The 15,164-nt window shown below is 37.9% G+C and overlaps 2 protein-coding genes across 2 annotated transcripts; one reads left to right on the top strand and one right to left on the bottom strand.

The window, feature by feature from the left end:
* Positions 1 to 1,515: 1,515 nt before the first annotated feature.
* LOC113076269 (uncharacterized) lies at positions 1,516 to 4,844 on the bottom strand. The gene is made up of 4 exons (XM_026248930.1): positions 4,438 to 4,844; positions 3,786 to 4,103; positions 3,273 to 3,392; positions 1,516 to 2,459 (listed from the first exon to the last, which is right to left on the bottom strand). The coding sequence occupies exons 1-4, from the start codon at positions 4,487 to 4,489 to the stop codon at positions 2,242 to 2,244; spliced, it is 708 nt and encodes a 235-aa protein (XP_026104715.1). The 5' UTR covers positions 4,490 to 4,844; the 3' UTR covers positions 1,516 to 2,241.
* A 64-nt stretch (positions 4,845 to 4,908) lies between these two features.
* Positions 4,909 to 11,315, top strand: LOC113076262 (uncharacterized). The gene is made up of 5 exons (XM_026248918.1): positions 4,909 to 5,056; positions 5,351 to 5,683; positions 6,195 to 6,515; positions 10,294 to 10,419; positions 10,999 to 11,315. Exons 1-5 carry the CDS (start codon positions 5,020 to 5,022, stop codon positions 11,313 to 11,315), a joined length of 1,134 nt encoding a protein of 377 aa, XP_026104703.1. The 5' UTR covers positions 4,909 to 5,019.
* The last annotated feature ends 3,849 nt before the right edge of the window (positions 11,316 to 15,164 follow it).

Below are 15,164 nucleotides of genomic sequence, written 5' to 3'. Positions count from 1 at the left end.
CGACACTTAATCTTAATCTTAAATCCATCTGTCCGAAGTGAGAAATGAACCTTGTCCGCTCTCATACACTCACTTTGACAATAGAACCACCAGTTAATATACAAACACTATTTTAACAAGAAAATACAACTACAGTATATCATTTACATGTTGCACATCAGTTCAACATGGTGAGTAAGACTGTCTTGATCTCCTTCTCGTTATATCTGTCAGAGAAACACTAAGCAACGACGAATCAGGCACCTTCACACCACAGTTTTCAAGCTTTCAAATATTTTTCTTTAAGAAGAAAATTATGGTTTTTATCTGATTGAATAAATGGCCCAATGAAAAACACACCAAGGATTGTTTGCGCTACCTTCATTTTCAGTTCAGTTTTAAGTCCATTTTTCTTCATGTTTCAACTTCTCCTCACAATTATTATATATATGTTGTGAATATATATTTATACATTCTAAAATACATAATCTGTATTTTTGTATTTATTTTGAATTGTTTGCTTTTGCAAATTATACATAAAGATTTAATTGTCCTAAATTGCAAACGCCCCTACTTTGGATGAAGCTGGAGACAGACAGCAGAGTTGATCCTGACCCCAAGAAGCTCAATGCAGCTGAGGAACACAACCTGTGAGCACAGAGTATGCTCTGACTGGGCAAAAACTAGCCAGTTGTTAAAAGTATTACATTACACGGATTTCCATCTGCCTTGAATGCAAATCTTAAGAACGGTCTGTGATGGGGGTGGAGGGGGACATCTGGATATGAAAGTAAGCATCTTTCAGATCCATTGATAAAAACCAGTCTCCTGGGCAAACTTGTGCAAAGTTTTGCTTTAAAATTCAGCATCCTTGAAAGCAGAATGATCTGGGCAGACTCATCCATAGAGGAGTTTGGTATGGAAACCTGGAGGGCCACCATCATATGGAGAAATATGGTATGGTTTCCCATAGATATGGAATTTGGCTTAGTCTCATTTACACTACTTCCCACTTTGGAAGTATATAATCATTATTGTTGTAAAAGGGATTTAATTTCCATAGCACACTTTTTTTTTAACATTAGTGTCTCTAAAGAGGTGTAGAAGAAATTACAATATGCTCATAAAGTATTCAATATGCTCAATTAAGTCCAGGAGTCGAAGTTGAAGTTCCATTAAACATTAAGAATTAAACACAAACTCTTCACCAAATCTTTATTTAAAAACAAAATTTCCAAAAATACACAGGATTTCCTCTGTGAGGTCATTACATGGTTACAACAGAAACAACGGACTATGAGATCTACCATTTGTGTTGCTAAATATTTTGTTTAGGGTAATTATTCATTCATTCATGTTTATTTGTATAGCGATTTTCACAATACAAATCATTGCAAAGCAACTTTACAATTAATTTACTATTTATTAGTAGCTTATCAGTGTTGACTGTCAGTTAATATACATATGGCAGAAATGTACAGAAAAATCAATTAAAGATGCAATCAAACAGACGATGAACACTATTAACAGCAGTTATTATATGTTGCAATCATAAATTTGGCAGTTCTGTATGTTGTTTCATGGTTCTGAGGTCCTCTGAGGAAATTATGTTTACAGCCTATATTTAAATCAATAGTTCACTCAAAAATGAACATTTGCTTAAAATTTACCAATCTGAGATGGGGGTTTGTTTCTTCAACAGAACAGTTTTGGAGGGATTTAGCATCACATCACTTGCTCACCAATGGATCCTCTGCAGTGTATGGGTGCCGTCAGAATGATAGTCCAAACAACACGACTCCAGTCTATCAATTAACATCTTTTGATGTGAAAAACTGTGATTTTCAGAAACGAACCCATCATTTATGCTGGTGTTGCTGGCCATAATTCACAATTGCATAATCCACAAATGCCTCCTCCAGTGAAAAACATCTCCTGTTGTCCTCTTACATCAAAATCCACCCATTCTTTAGAATTGTTTCAGACTGTTTTGACCTGTAAATGGAGCTTGATCTGAGCATATTTCTCTCCTGATGCGGAAGAGAAGACATTTCACTGGTGAAAATGAAATTATAGGACTAGCATTAGTTATAAGTCAAAACATATTAATGATGGATGTGTTTCTTGCTGTTTGTACTCTCAATCTGACGTCACCCTTTCACTCCAGAGGATCCATTTGGTGGAATTCTTTCATTTTAAAGATCAGTTAATGATAACATAACTGGATGTATCAGTATATTTTTGGGATTATACCAGCAACCTTCAGCAAACATATCTGGAACCCATTCTTTTGCTCAACTGATGTTGGTCTGGTTTTACTCGATGGCTTTGATGGTAATGTCTAGCCCCTTGCTTCCTGTTCAGCTGACTTCTTGTAGATCTGATGTCGTAAACCAGAAAACCAACAGCAGCCACGCTTACCAAAGCAGAAACAACCAATCGTATCACAGTTTCAGTAAAACCACAGCAGTGGACGTGGCCTGAAACAAGAAAAACGTTGAGTTAGAAAAATGCATTTAGCTGTCTTTGAAATAGACTCATATGAGCCGGTTTTAAGAGTTATTATTATTAGGACCTCAAGCATTCATTGTGAAAGCAGTACATCCACAAGATTTACTGTGTGTTTGATCCAGATTTTATTAGCCAAATGACATTAGCTAGGATTGTTTACTGTAAGCAATCTAGACTCTAATAAGTGCTTTGGTGACATCTTAAATATATCAGCTCTTTTAGAAACCTATGTGATTATTTCATTTCTTCTTTAAGATCTTGTTTTACTTTGAGCATTAATATCTTTTTGAGCAATATGGGGCACCAAACCCACACACTGCTCTTGGACACCCGCTTCACGCCTGTGACGCTCATCTGTGGTTTGCCTTTGTTCCAGCGAATAGAAAATAAAAGAAAACAAAAGAAAATAAAAAAGCAAATGCACTTCACCCTCCCGAGCACAAACAAGTCATTCTTTGTCAAGGAGTGCTTAAGTTCACCAAATGTACACCTTGAATGCAATGTAAGGATAAAAGCGAATGCATACATAAAATGTAAATGAAAATGTTGCAAGTGTGAATGACTATTTCACGCCCATCTGCAGTAACATGAAGCAACACCTGTGAATATGTGCTGCATTAGCATTGTGGTCACAATTGCAGAAACGTGGCCTCAAATCTGACATTAAGCCACTATGAGCTAACACTCGATTCCAGAATCAAAAAATCGTAAAGGTTTTATAAAAACTGATGTCACATTAACTGAACACATTTAACAGAGTTCTAAGATCACGAGTGGCGTACCTGAACTTGGCCGAAGGAGTTCAGTAATATTGACGTCTTCAGTCTGGTTGATGGTTAAATTGGACGTCTCAAAATTTGTGCTCGTTGAACTTCCTGTTGTTATAGAACTTTGTGGAGTCTCTGAAAAGGACAGATGTTAGTTTGTTAAGGGGATCGTTCATCCCAAAATGAAAATTATTTCCTCATTTTCACACTCTCAAGCTGTTCCAAGACGAAGAAAGAAACTCATGTAGCTTTGGAACAACTTGTGGGTAAGTAAATTGTGATGAAATTTTCATTTTTGGGCAAACTATTCCTTTAATACAGTTAATACCATAAATGTTAATATAAGGAACATTGAAAAGAACAGAAAATAAAAAAGTATCACCATGACATTAATACACTGTAAAAGGGTTGCTGTAAATATTACAGTAATTTACTGGGAGCTGGATGGCAGAAAGTTACTGTATAATAACATTACAGTAATTTATTTTCTTTTAGAATTGGAAATGTACACTGCTATTCTCAACTCACCATAGACTGTGACATTGAAACTCATGTAGCTGGTCTCACTGCTGATAGCTGTTACTTTATAAAGTCCAGAGTCTGTGGTTCTGGTGTTTGTGATGGTCAGAGATCCAGTCTGATGATCCAGCTTCAGTCTGTCTCTGAATCTCCCATCAGGACCATCATATGTCGAGTGTGTTTGTGTGAGCCTGCCGACTTCAGCTATTCGCGTGTTTCCGAACATCCACTGTATGAACAAATACTTGTGTACTTCAGTAACATCGGTGTGTAGAGTGACAGAATCTCCCTCCATCACTGATATCGACTTCACTTCATCTGTCACATCTACAGGACAAAGAGAAACATATTTTTGTAACAGACTGAATGCTACCCAAAAACATTATGTTGGTTATTAATGGCCAAACTAAATCTGTAATATGAATGCAAGTAAGCCATGACTTCAGGATTTCACTGGGAAGAGATTTTTCTTCAGCACTCACTTTCATGCAAATCAAATCAAGATCAACCTTCAGCCCAAAACTAGTAATACAAATTACGTTTGTAAATAAAAGAAAAAGTGATAATAAACTGTTTCGAAAACTTTTTATTATGAAATCCACCGTAAATCCAATTAAAACAGAAAACATGAAAGGAAGTAATAAAAACGCGTATAACTTACCAACCAGACGCCACAAGCACACACAGAACAGAAGAGTTCTGATCATATTCATTTGTCATTCAATAATAAAGCTAAAGAACAGCTTCACATCGCCAGCGACTCTCTGAGAGCGAATTACATTATAGATGTCATGCCAAGCTGTTGACACAGAATAAGTTTTACATTACATATAAACGGACTAAGAATTAACGACCTAAGAAAAACGTGTGCTCTTGAGTCCTGGCCAATAAGACTGTCTCTGCACCGCTTTGCTGACACTACACATTACACTGGCATGTGACCTCCCCCTTTTTGGAGATACCACGGTGCAATCCTTGAGCCATAGTGACATAATCACTTATTGCACCCAGTTTTTGAAAATGCTTATGCGTTTTAGAGCAAACAACCAGCTTTCGGTGTGTGTGTGTGTGTGTGTGTGTGTGTGTGACACGGATCTGCGCAGACCGATCGGCGTCTGTCTGGACGCGCGGTGCACGCCGCTGTTCAGAAACATAACGGAGATTCAGCGGAACAGAATACTTTAAATCTCCAGAGATCGTCTTCATTAATCCAGACTCACAGTTTCACAACAACGAGCAGAATATGACACCTATATTTCTACTTTTATTGGTCCTGGGCGGTAAGTGATGGATTTCTGTTCTTTCGGTTTCATTTCAGTATCGATGTTCTAGGTTAATACATGGAAAATGAGGCTGTAGACGCGTCTAATAATTATACCAACATTTGTAAATAATGTGGCGAATGGTTGTATGTCACATGTGGACCATTCGCTTGCTGTAAAGTAAACATCAATTAACAGTGTATTTGCAGAAATTCCTATTATTTCTTGAAATTGTTTTTTTTTTTTTTTCACTGCCTCATTTGGACGGCATTGCTGTAGAGTCTGATCTGTAAAACTGATTGCATGCTGTAGGTGTGTCGTCTGGCGCAGAAACAGACGGGGTGATGTCAGTGATGGAGGGAGATTCCGTCACTCTACACACAGATCTCACTGAAATACAGAATGATGATACCATTCTGTGGACGTGTGGACCTAAAGGATTCGTCTTATCTCAAATAACGAGAAAGAATGATTTTACCTCATTTTTTGTCACTGATGAGCCTAAATTCAGAGGCAGATTGCAAGTGGACCAAAAGACTGGAACTCTCACCATCAGAAACACCAGAATCAGACACTCTGGACAATATAAACGAACAATCTCTAGAGAAAATACTACGATAAAGATATTTAATGTCGCTGTCTTTGGTGAGTATCAAGTTTTTCAATGTAACAATGATAAGGATTAGCACTGTGTTAATAATGATATAATTATTTTGTTATATAATAAACCATCTCAGACACCATATATCACAATATTTTTGAAAAAAAAAAATTGCTGTTAAATTATTGCTACTTACAGTTCACATATTATACTGTAAGTAAAACCAAAGACTAAATACCCAAGAGTTCTGAATGGGGAAAAAATGCAACACTCAATAAGGCTGCTCAATCGCAGGAAGCCCTGCGTTCTGAATGAAAGAGCCAGTCGTTAATCGTTAAAGTCACCGGGTCACTGTAGCTGCTGTTAGAAGTCACAGTTGCTATAGAAACAATCAGGGTTTTGAGCATAGACTGTATAAAAACATGGACGTAGTGTCCGTGATGTCACCCATAGACTCCTGAAGAGCGTTTGCAGAGCGGGCCATCACCATCTCATTTCAAAGATGACATGACTTGTCTTTAAGAGACTTAGGTAAATCATAACTAATATTTCCAGAGGCAGTTGTTGAGACGGATGGAGTGAGGTCAGTGTCAGTGATGGAAGGAGATCCTGTCACTCTACAACATGATGCTGAAATACACACAGATGATCTGCTCCTGTGGAGGTTTGGAGATAAAGGCATCCTCCTGGCTAAAGTTGATGTAGAGACTAAAGAGACTTCATTAAACGATGCTGATGAAAGATTCAAAGATCGACTGCTGCTGGATCAGACTGGATCTCTGACCATCACAAACTCCAGAACTGAACACGCCGGGCTTTATGAAGTAGAGATCAGAGGCCGTGAGAGCTCACAGCGGTTCCTTCTTTCTGTCAGTGGTGAGTTATTATAATCCTTCAATGTAATGACACATAGTATAATTAGATCAGTGATTAGATCAATATTAGATAATGTTGGGGATTGCCCCACTTACTGCTGGTTAATAGTTATTGACTGCTGCAGAATTCTTGTCAGGGAGTCAGAGTCATCATATTAAGTTTAACCGTTTATTGCACAAGATTTGACCCTATACACATGTTAGTGTATTTGAGGTAGTTTCTGAAATAAATAAAACAACAGATATAAATATTCATTGTTCAAATATAACTAATAACTCAACATATTACATACTCTATAATAAACAACTTTGTCAAGTGCACTGATATATAGAATATAAACTGAGAAATGTATTAGCAATACATCTGTGAGAATAATCTGCTTAGTAAGATTACTAAAACAATGAAATATAAGATATATACAGTACAGACCAAAAGTTTGGACACACCTTCTCATTCAAAGAGTTTTCTTTATTTTCATGACTATGCAAATTGCAGATTCACACTGAAGGCATCACAACTATGAATTAACACATGTGTAATTATATATGGAATCATATACATAACAAAAAAGTGTGAAACAACTAAAAATTTAAGATTGTAGGTTCTTCAAAGTAGCCATCTTTTGCTTTGATTACTGCTTTGCACACTCTTGACATTCTCTTGATGAGCTTCAAGAGGTAGTCACCTGAAATGGTCTTCCAACAGTCTTGAAGGAGTTCCCCGAGAGATGCTTAGCACTTGTTGGCTCTTTTGGCTTCTGTCTGCGGTCCAGCTCACCGCTAAACCATCTGGATTGGGTTCAGGTCCGGTGACTGTGGAGGCCAGGTCATCTGGCGCAGCACCCCATCACTCTCCTTCTTGGTCAAATAGCCCTTGATGCCTTCAGTGTGACCCTACAATTTTCATAGTCATTGAATGAGAAGGTGTGTCCAAACGTTTGGTCTATATTGTATATAGAAATGAGACTGTATCATTAATACAGATGTAAGAAATTGTTACATACATGGACTTTCAGTTCCCTTATTTGGTCATCTTCATTTTCTTGTTTAATCCCCACCTGTCTCCATTCACCTGATTTCTCCGTTGTGTTTAAATACTCTGTCTTTTGTGTTCCTCCTGGTCCGTGATTATTGTTGTATCTTAAGTTAAGTTAATGTATTATGTTGGATGTGCCCTTATTCTCTGTCGATCATTAAAAGTACCTTTTGTATATCATCTTCCTCGTGCGCCTTCATTCACATACCAGCAATCCGTAACAGAATCACGGACCAAACAATTTATTTAGCAGCATTTTTCTTTCGTTTTGTTTTCCTCCCTCTCCCGGAATGGCAATCCCAGCAGTCCGACTCTTATGCCTGGACCAACTGGACAGTTCGCTGGAGGACCATACCAGGGACTTTATAGATCTGGCGTGCCTTACCCACTTCCCCGACCTCTCGCTCTCTAACTTCTATTACACCGGCCTGAGCGGGCGATGTAAGGCACGCCTGCCAGTGAAAGGTCCCAGAGAGGATTTCGCCGCCTTTGTGGAGTGGGTGCTGGAGAAAAATGGATCTTTGTTTACCATCTGCACCGCTGAAGAGGAAATCTCAAGCCCCACTCCCGAACCAGAGACCCGGTAGCCACCATCCCGCCACACGGAGCTAGAGCCCACCGCAGCCGCAGAGCCTGAGCCTGTCATTATCGGAGAGCAAGGACTCGAGAGCGCGACTGACCAGGTATGCGAGCCGGCAACACCGTGCATCGTGGGAGTATTAGTGGAGATCGAGGACGTGGAGGAAAGCCCTGCACACACTTCTGCGACTGAGGGTGAGCTGCATTCGGTTTCTGGGAATTATATGGAGGACCTTACAGACTGGTTTATGGAGGTAAACCCTGAATCTCCTGTCTCTCTACTGGTTCCGTCAAGCCTTGAATTTTATTTTTCTCCGCTGGTTCCGTCCAGCCCTGAATTTTCTGTTTCTCTGCTGGTTCCATCCAGCCCTGAATTTTCTCTTTCTCTGGTGGTTCTGTACAGCCATGAATTTTCTGTTTCTCCGCTGGTTCCGTCCAGCCCTGATCCTCCTGTATTCCCTCCCAGCCTCCTTCTCCCACCTCCTCCTAGACCAGTCTGTTCCTCTGCTCCACTTCCGCTGGTTCAGTCCAGCCCTGAATCTCCTGTTTCTCTGCTGGCTCTAGCCAGCCCTGTTCCTCCTGTGTTTCCTCCCAGCCTCCCTCTCTCATCTCCTCCTAGACCAGCCAGTTCCTCAACCTCATCTCTGCTGGTGCCAGTCAGCTCTGCCTTGGCATGTGGATTCCCTGTCTCCGCCTCCAGCCTCTGAGCCCTGGACTCCACCTCGGTCCTTTGACCCTGCGGCTCCGCCTTGGCACCCTGCTCCCTCGTCTTCACCCTGGCCTGTCATATCCCATCTGCTCCACCGGGCTCCTTCGTCCCTCCAGCTCCACCTTGGTCAGTCGTTGACCATCCATCAACCTCAGGACTCCACTCCTTTGGCTTTTCCTCATCATTCCATCCCTCTGGCTCTGTCAGGCTCCTCCTTCCCCACTACGCAGCGGGCTTCCGGAGCCCCGCCTCCACCTCAGTCGGAGGTAGTGGTAGAAGGCAGTGCCTTCAGCGCTGCCTTGGACCTCCAGACCCTCAGCGTCACCCTGGCTTTGCGGCTGCTCTGCTCCATCATGGGCTCCTCACCCACCGGCGCAGTCTCCGTCTATCGGCCCCCTGGTTTCATCGGCTCCTCCTGCCGTCGACTCCCCTGTGGGTCTTCATCCTGGCTGGTCTCTGGAGCACCATCTGGCTCTTCCTGCTCCGGGCTCCTCCCTGGCTCCTCCCTCCTACTCCATCCTGGGTCCTCTCCATTGCCTGCCCCTTGCCTGCCCCACGTCCGCCTCCAGAACCCCCACCGTCCCTCTGCTGGTATTCCTCTTGCGTTGCGAGGATGCACCGTTCCGGGAGGGGGCGAACTGTTTCAGTTTCAGTTCATTTATTTGGTCATCTTCCTTTTCTTGTTGGGTTAATTGATTAATTTCCACCTGTCTCCATTCACCTGATTTCTCCCTCGTGTTTAAATACTCTGTCTTTTGAGTTCCTCCTGGTCCGTGATTATTGTAGTATCTTCAGAAGTTAATGTATTATGTCGGATGTTCCCTTATTCTCCCTCGATCATTAAAAGTATCTTTTTGTATATCGTCCTCCTCGTGCGCTTTCATTCACATACCAGGAATCCGTAACAGTAATAATAGTCGCTGAAAGGTATTATCACCATGAAAATGTTACACTTATGTAATAAAGTTGTAAACATGAACAATGCATGCTGCGATGCTAGAGGGTTAAGCCACTCGTTAAACAGGATCAAATCACACTCAGAAAGTTCGCAAAACATCACTGTCAAAGTTAACATGATTGCGGTGCACTGTAGTAATCTAGGTAATTAACAATATACATTGAAGTAACTTACTTTATCATGCACTTTCTCTTGCACATAAACACAGCACCTGAGCGAGAGCACGCGGTGTGACTGTAATGCTGAAGTACTGTAACAGTGAATAAGCAGTTATGCTACGACCGCAGGCTACATGCTGTACAGTAAATACTGCACTACAAAACATCATGCAGATCGCAACTCTTAAACTTAAAGGAAATAATTCACTACAGATAACGTAAACAATGAACAATATGACAGAAAATCATTATTATTAGCTGGAAATTAAGTCTTCTCAAATAATATGATTTATATGATGGACACGTGTTAACACTAACTGTCTGGCTGTCTCTCTTTAGCTGTTTCAGATTTGACTCTGTCTTTTGGTGAAATAGCAGCAATAGTTGGCGCTGTTCTGCTGGTGGCTGCAATTTTAGCTGCCGTGGTGATTTACCATCGCAGACAGTTTGCTAAACTGCAAATAGGTACGTATTACAGCAGGGCCAACACTGACATATTTGGTTCCCTAGTAAGGCATCACCGCCAATTCTGCCACCAATCATTCACACTGAAACTGCATAGATTTATGACATAAAATGAATTATAAATTATGAGTACTGCGAAAAAAAAAAGAACAATGCAGCTATCTAGCTATTAAATTAGAAAGCTTTACTAGTATCGTCCAAATGTGCTATAGTAAACATGATATTTAGTTTTTCTGCAATATATACTTCAGTATGAAAAAATATATAAAATCAGAACTTTACACCAAATTACTCTTCAAATAGTTTTTGAATTTTGGGAGAAAAAAAAACTCTTTCAGTAACCATACTGTAAACGGAATTATATATATATATATATATAAACTGAAATTGCTATTTGCTGATAAACTGAAGTTCTGAACCTTCACCGGAATTCTGAAATGGACTGCAAATGTTGTGTTAGCATTACTTTATATAGAGCCATCCTGATTCTGAGTGAACTGATTAATTTTCAAGGCACAGTCACTTGATCTCATGAACACATTTCTGTTCTGTTTCTATGTGATGCTTTGATGGGCGAAGAGAAGAAAAATCCCGTGCAAGAGGGAATGGATGTCACTCTACACACTAGTACTCAACTACATAAAGATGATGTGATACAGTGGTGTTATGAAGATGAAGAGAATCTCATTGCTAAATTCGATACAGGGAAGACTGAGAAACATGTTTACGATGGTGCTGATGGGCGATTCAGAAGCAAACTGAGTCTGGATGATACTGGAAATCTCACCATCAGTGACATCAAGACCATTCACTCTGGACACTATAAACTCAAGAAGATCAGCAGCCGTAAAAGAATAACAAACAAGACCATTTTGGTTCCTGTGACTGGTGGGTAATTTTACTTAATTACTTACATATATGAATGACTTTAATTAGTACCATGCTACAATTAGAAAATAAAATCTCAAATTTCATGAATAAAGTTATAATGTTATGAGAATAAAGTCATAGTATTATTGAGTTGCAGTATTATTGTGTGTGTGTGTGGGGGGAGATGGGGGGATCAGAATATTATGAGAAAAAGCATGATCAAGAATCATAGTTTGTGGTTTGAAATTCAGAACTCTTTTTTTCTATAAATGTATTGTACCATGGTTTAAACATGTAAATAATACAGCACATTATACCTTATAATGTGTGAGTTCAGCTAATATCATCCTCCGCTCTACTTCACTTTTTTTAGTTTTCATCTTTTACTGTAAAAAGGATATTTTATAAAAGTGTTCTGTGTGAAATATAAGTGAGCTGAAATTAACACAAGTTCATTTTCAGTTAAACAATGTGTAACAGTCAAACAGTTTGAACTGAAATTTGTTTATAACAGCATAATATTCAATAACAGATATTTCATTCAAGTCACATACAATGGGTTATGCTTTGCATCAGCTAACAAAATGACACAAGATTTAAAAGTTCTGGGTACGTCAAACTAGTTTATGTTAGTTAATGTATCTGTTATTGACGTTGCAAGCTAAATTGATTCTTTTTATCTTCTGAATTTCTCTGTTTCTATGTGCTGTTGTCACATGAAGTGAAGTCCGAGTCAGTGGAGAAAGGAGAATCTTTCCCTCTCAAGACTGATGCTAAAACAGAGGGAAATCTGATACTTTGGACATTTGGAGCTGAAAAGCGTCTCATTGTTAAATTTGATTCAGGAGCATGTTATATTGGTGAAAAATTCAGAGACAGACTGGAAAGAGATGATGAGGATGAGACTGGATCTGTGACCATCATAAACATGGACACCACAGACTCTGGGCAGTATAAACTACAGATCATCAACAGCGAACAGACCATAATCAAGAGAATTAATGTGTCTGTCACCGGTGAGTAGAACAACATTGATTATAGTAGTAGTATATTTTCATAGTTTAATAGTACATTTCCATTTGAAATTGTTGCACAAAAGATGTTGTTTCAGATATTATGTTCGTGTCAGCATTAATGCATTAGTGATATTTCTATCACAGCTTATTTTGATTAGTTCAAAATGATTTTTTTTTACAATTAAACTTTGCCTCAACCTCACCATTGCAGTATTACATGATTTAAACTGTAGCTTTTGAATCTTGTCAATGCAGACAATTTCAGCTGATCTACTTTGTCAACGCAAAAAAAAAAAAAAAAAAAAAAAAATATATATATATATATATATATATATATATATATATATATATATATATATTATTTTTTATTTTTATGAAACACTGTTGCATTTGTTGAAAAATAATCCAAGGGTCAAGTGGTAAACTAAAGCAAACACTGTTCACCATAATGGTGACTTCAAACGAAACATTTCAAATAAAGAAAGTCACTTTACTTTCATAAAGTTAATTTTTCAATTGCTAAATTTTACGTCATAGAGAAAACCGTGAAATCCTCTATTTTGTATATTATTATTTTTTAAATCAATACTTACAAAACTGCACAAAATGTGAAAAATGTATTGAAATATGTTAAAATTTTATTATGTATACCAATTAAAAAAGAAAAATTTATATTTCTAAAAATTTCAAATTTTTCTAATTGTCTCTGCTTTTTGTTTCAGAATCCACTAAAAAGTCTGTGAACGAATCAACGCCTTTGATGAGTGAAGAGCGTGTGTAGAGAGGGTGAGCAGGAGGGAATGAGTTCAGTTTGATGAGATAAGACATGCCCACTAGAGTCATTCACTGACATTAAAACACAAAAACATATCTCTGCTTTTATTTGATATATCTGTGTTTCTCAAGATTCTGGGAAACCTGGATTTTCAAAGAAAAAAAAAATGTTTTTGAGAGTGGGAATTAAAATAAGCCATTAATGACTCCCTTACTGATCCTTTAAGAATCAGAATCAGAAGGAGCTTTATTACCAAACATGTTAACACACACACAAGGAATTTGACTTGGCAACATTAGCTTCCAGAGTAGAATAAAGTACAGACATAGTGCAAACATACATGATGAATTACACAGTAAAGATGAAATAACACTAATATAGGAAAAATAGAAAGAAAAAAAACCCCAGCGATGTCTGTTTTGAAATTAAGTATTTTTTAAATATATTTTTAAGCTTCGTTGTCACATTTACAGGTGGCCCGTCTGTCTGTGCTTGCACTGCTGCTGTCAAACACGAAGCAAGATCGGATCAGACAGAGTGAGTTACCTTAAGAAATGCTTAGTTATGCCTTGATTAACCATGAACGTGCATCAAGAAATGATATATAGTTAAAGTGAAAATGACAAAATGTAATAGAGCGAGACTTCACAAAACAACAACAACAAAAAAAAAAAAAACAGTATTTTATTCATAATTAATGTAGGCTTAAACATCAACACATTAGAGCCAGTGGAAAAACAAGCTCATGTGCTCAAAATGGACATAAGTAAACCAATATTCAATAAAAAGTTATCTTAAATAGAATAGATTGACAAAATATTGTTAAATAAAATGAAATCATTGAAGCCTACTCGCATTGGGTGCTGGTTTCGGCTTCATCATCGTCTGCAGACACATCCTCATCTTATACTGTATATGAAACACATGTGATTCACAAGCATCCGCTAATGCACTCACGTTCATATGGAAGTCCATTTCACTTTATTTCACTTCAATATTCACTTTATTTCTTGCAATTCTGACTTTTTTTCTCAGAATTGTGTGATATAAACTCACAATTTTTAGATATAAAAAATGTTTTTTTTTCCTCGCAGAATTGGGCTTTATAAGTCACAATTGTGAGAAGAGTCAAAAATGTTTGCTATAAACACACTTGGGAGGGAATTGATCACAATTCTGACTTTATTTCTGACAATTGCAAGTTTATATCTTGCAATTCTGATTCTGGAATGTAAACTCACAATTGCAAGAAAAAAAGTCAAACTTTGAGATAAAAAGTCTCAATTATGCTTTATTTATTTATTTATTTATTTATTTATTTATTTATTTATTAATATTCAGTGGCGATACACGCTTGAAGATACAGTACCTTCAATGGCCTGTAGATGGCAATATCGATTATTTTGTAGCAGAATTAAACTGCATAAAAAGCATGTAACAATTGCTTTGCAGATCACAAATGTTTTGGTGTAAAGAGTACATTGCGCTTATTTATTCAAAAATGTAGTCAAGTAGATAGTAAATGTTGCTAATATCTTTAATACTCAGTGTAACAAGTACAGTAACTAATAACATTTACTCAACTACTTAACACTGAAGCCTATGTGTAACATTGTTGTGTGTAGAGCATCAGAACCTGTTGTGACATTTTCAAATCACCTATAGTGCTAGTATTACAAAACTTCACAGTTTGGCAAGCTGTATTATCAAATCCATCAATAATATTTGCAGCACGTGTTTCTGATAATGAAGGTTTGCTTGCATTTTAATCAATGTTTGTAATCAAATGTACTACTATACAGTATGGAATGAGGAGTTCATTATCTAGAGGTCATCTTTGAAATGGTAACGTGTGTGTGTGTGTGTGTGTGTGTGTGTGTGTGTGTTTGTTTTTGTGTAATAAAACATTGTTTTGTGTAATAAGCATTGAGTAATTAAGATTATTCAATAAACTAATTTTACCATTACTTTGTTTCCTGCGTCCTGCCTCTGTCAGATTAACGAATTTACTATAACATTCAAAGAAGCAGAGCGATTATTAATATTTCCACATAGCCAACATATCACAATGAAAGTGATGATTA

This window comes from Carassius auratus, unplaced genomic scaffold, assembly GCF_003368295.1.
Source record: "Carassius auratus strain Wakin unplaced genomic scaffold, ASM336829v1 scaf_tig00019517, whole genome shotgun sequence".
Taxonomy (NCBI): Eukaryota; Metazoa; Chordata; class Actinopteri; order Cypriniformes; family Cyprinidae; genus Carassius; species Carassius auratus.
The sequence above is the reverse complement of the archived record's forward strand: the minus strand, read 5'-3'. Positions and strand labels throughout refer to the sequence as shown.

What these genes read in the sequence shown, in the direction of transcription:
- LOC113076269 (XM_026248930.1), bottom strand. Translation starts at nt 4,489, where the DNA reads ATGAATATGATCAGAACTCTTCTGTTCTGTGTGTGCTTGTGGCGTCTG. An exon ending in GTGCTTGTGGCGTCTGGTTG is followed by an intron (nt 4,104 to 4,437) that starts GTAAGTTATACG and finishes TTTGTCCTGTAG; the next exon opens with ATGTGACAGATGAAGTGAAG. An exon ending in ACTCCTTCGGCCAAGTTCAG is followed by an intron (nt 2,460 to 3,272) that starts GTACGCCACTCG and finishes TTCTTGTTTCAG; the next exon opens with GCCACGTCCACTGCTGTGGT.
- LOC113076262 (XM_026248918.1), top strand. Translation starts at nt 5,020, where the DNA reads ATGACACCTATATTTCTACTTTTATTGGTCCTGGGCG. An exon ending in ACTTTTATTGGTCCTGGGCG is followed by an intron (nt 5,057 to 5,350) that starts GTAAGTGATGGA and finishes TGCATGCTGTAG; the next exon opens with GTGTGTCGTCTGGCGCAGAA. An exon ending in GTTTGCTAAACTGCAAATAG is followed by an intron (nt 10,420 to 10,998) that starts GTACGTATTACA and finishes TGATGGGCGAAG; the next exon opens with AGAAGAAAAATCCCGTGCAA.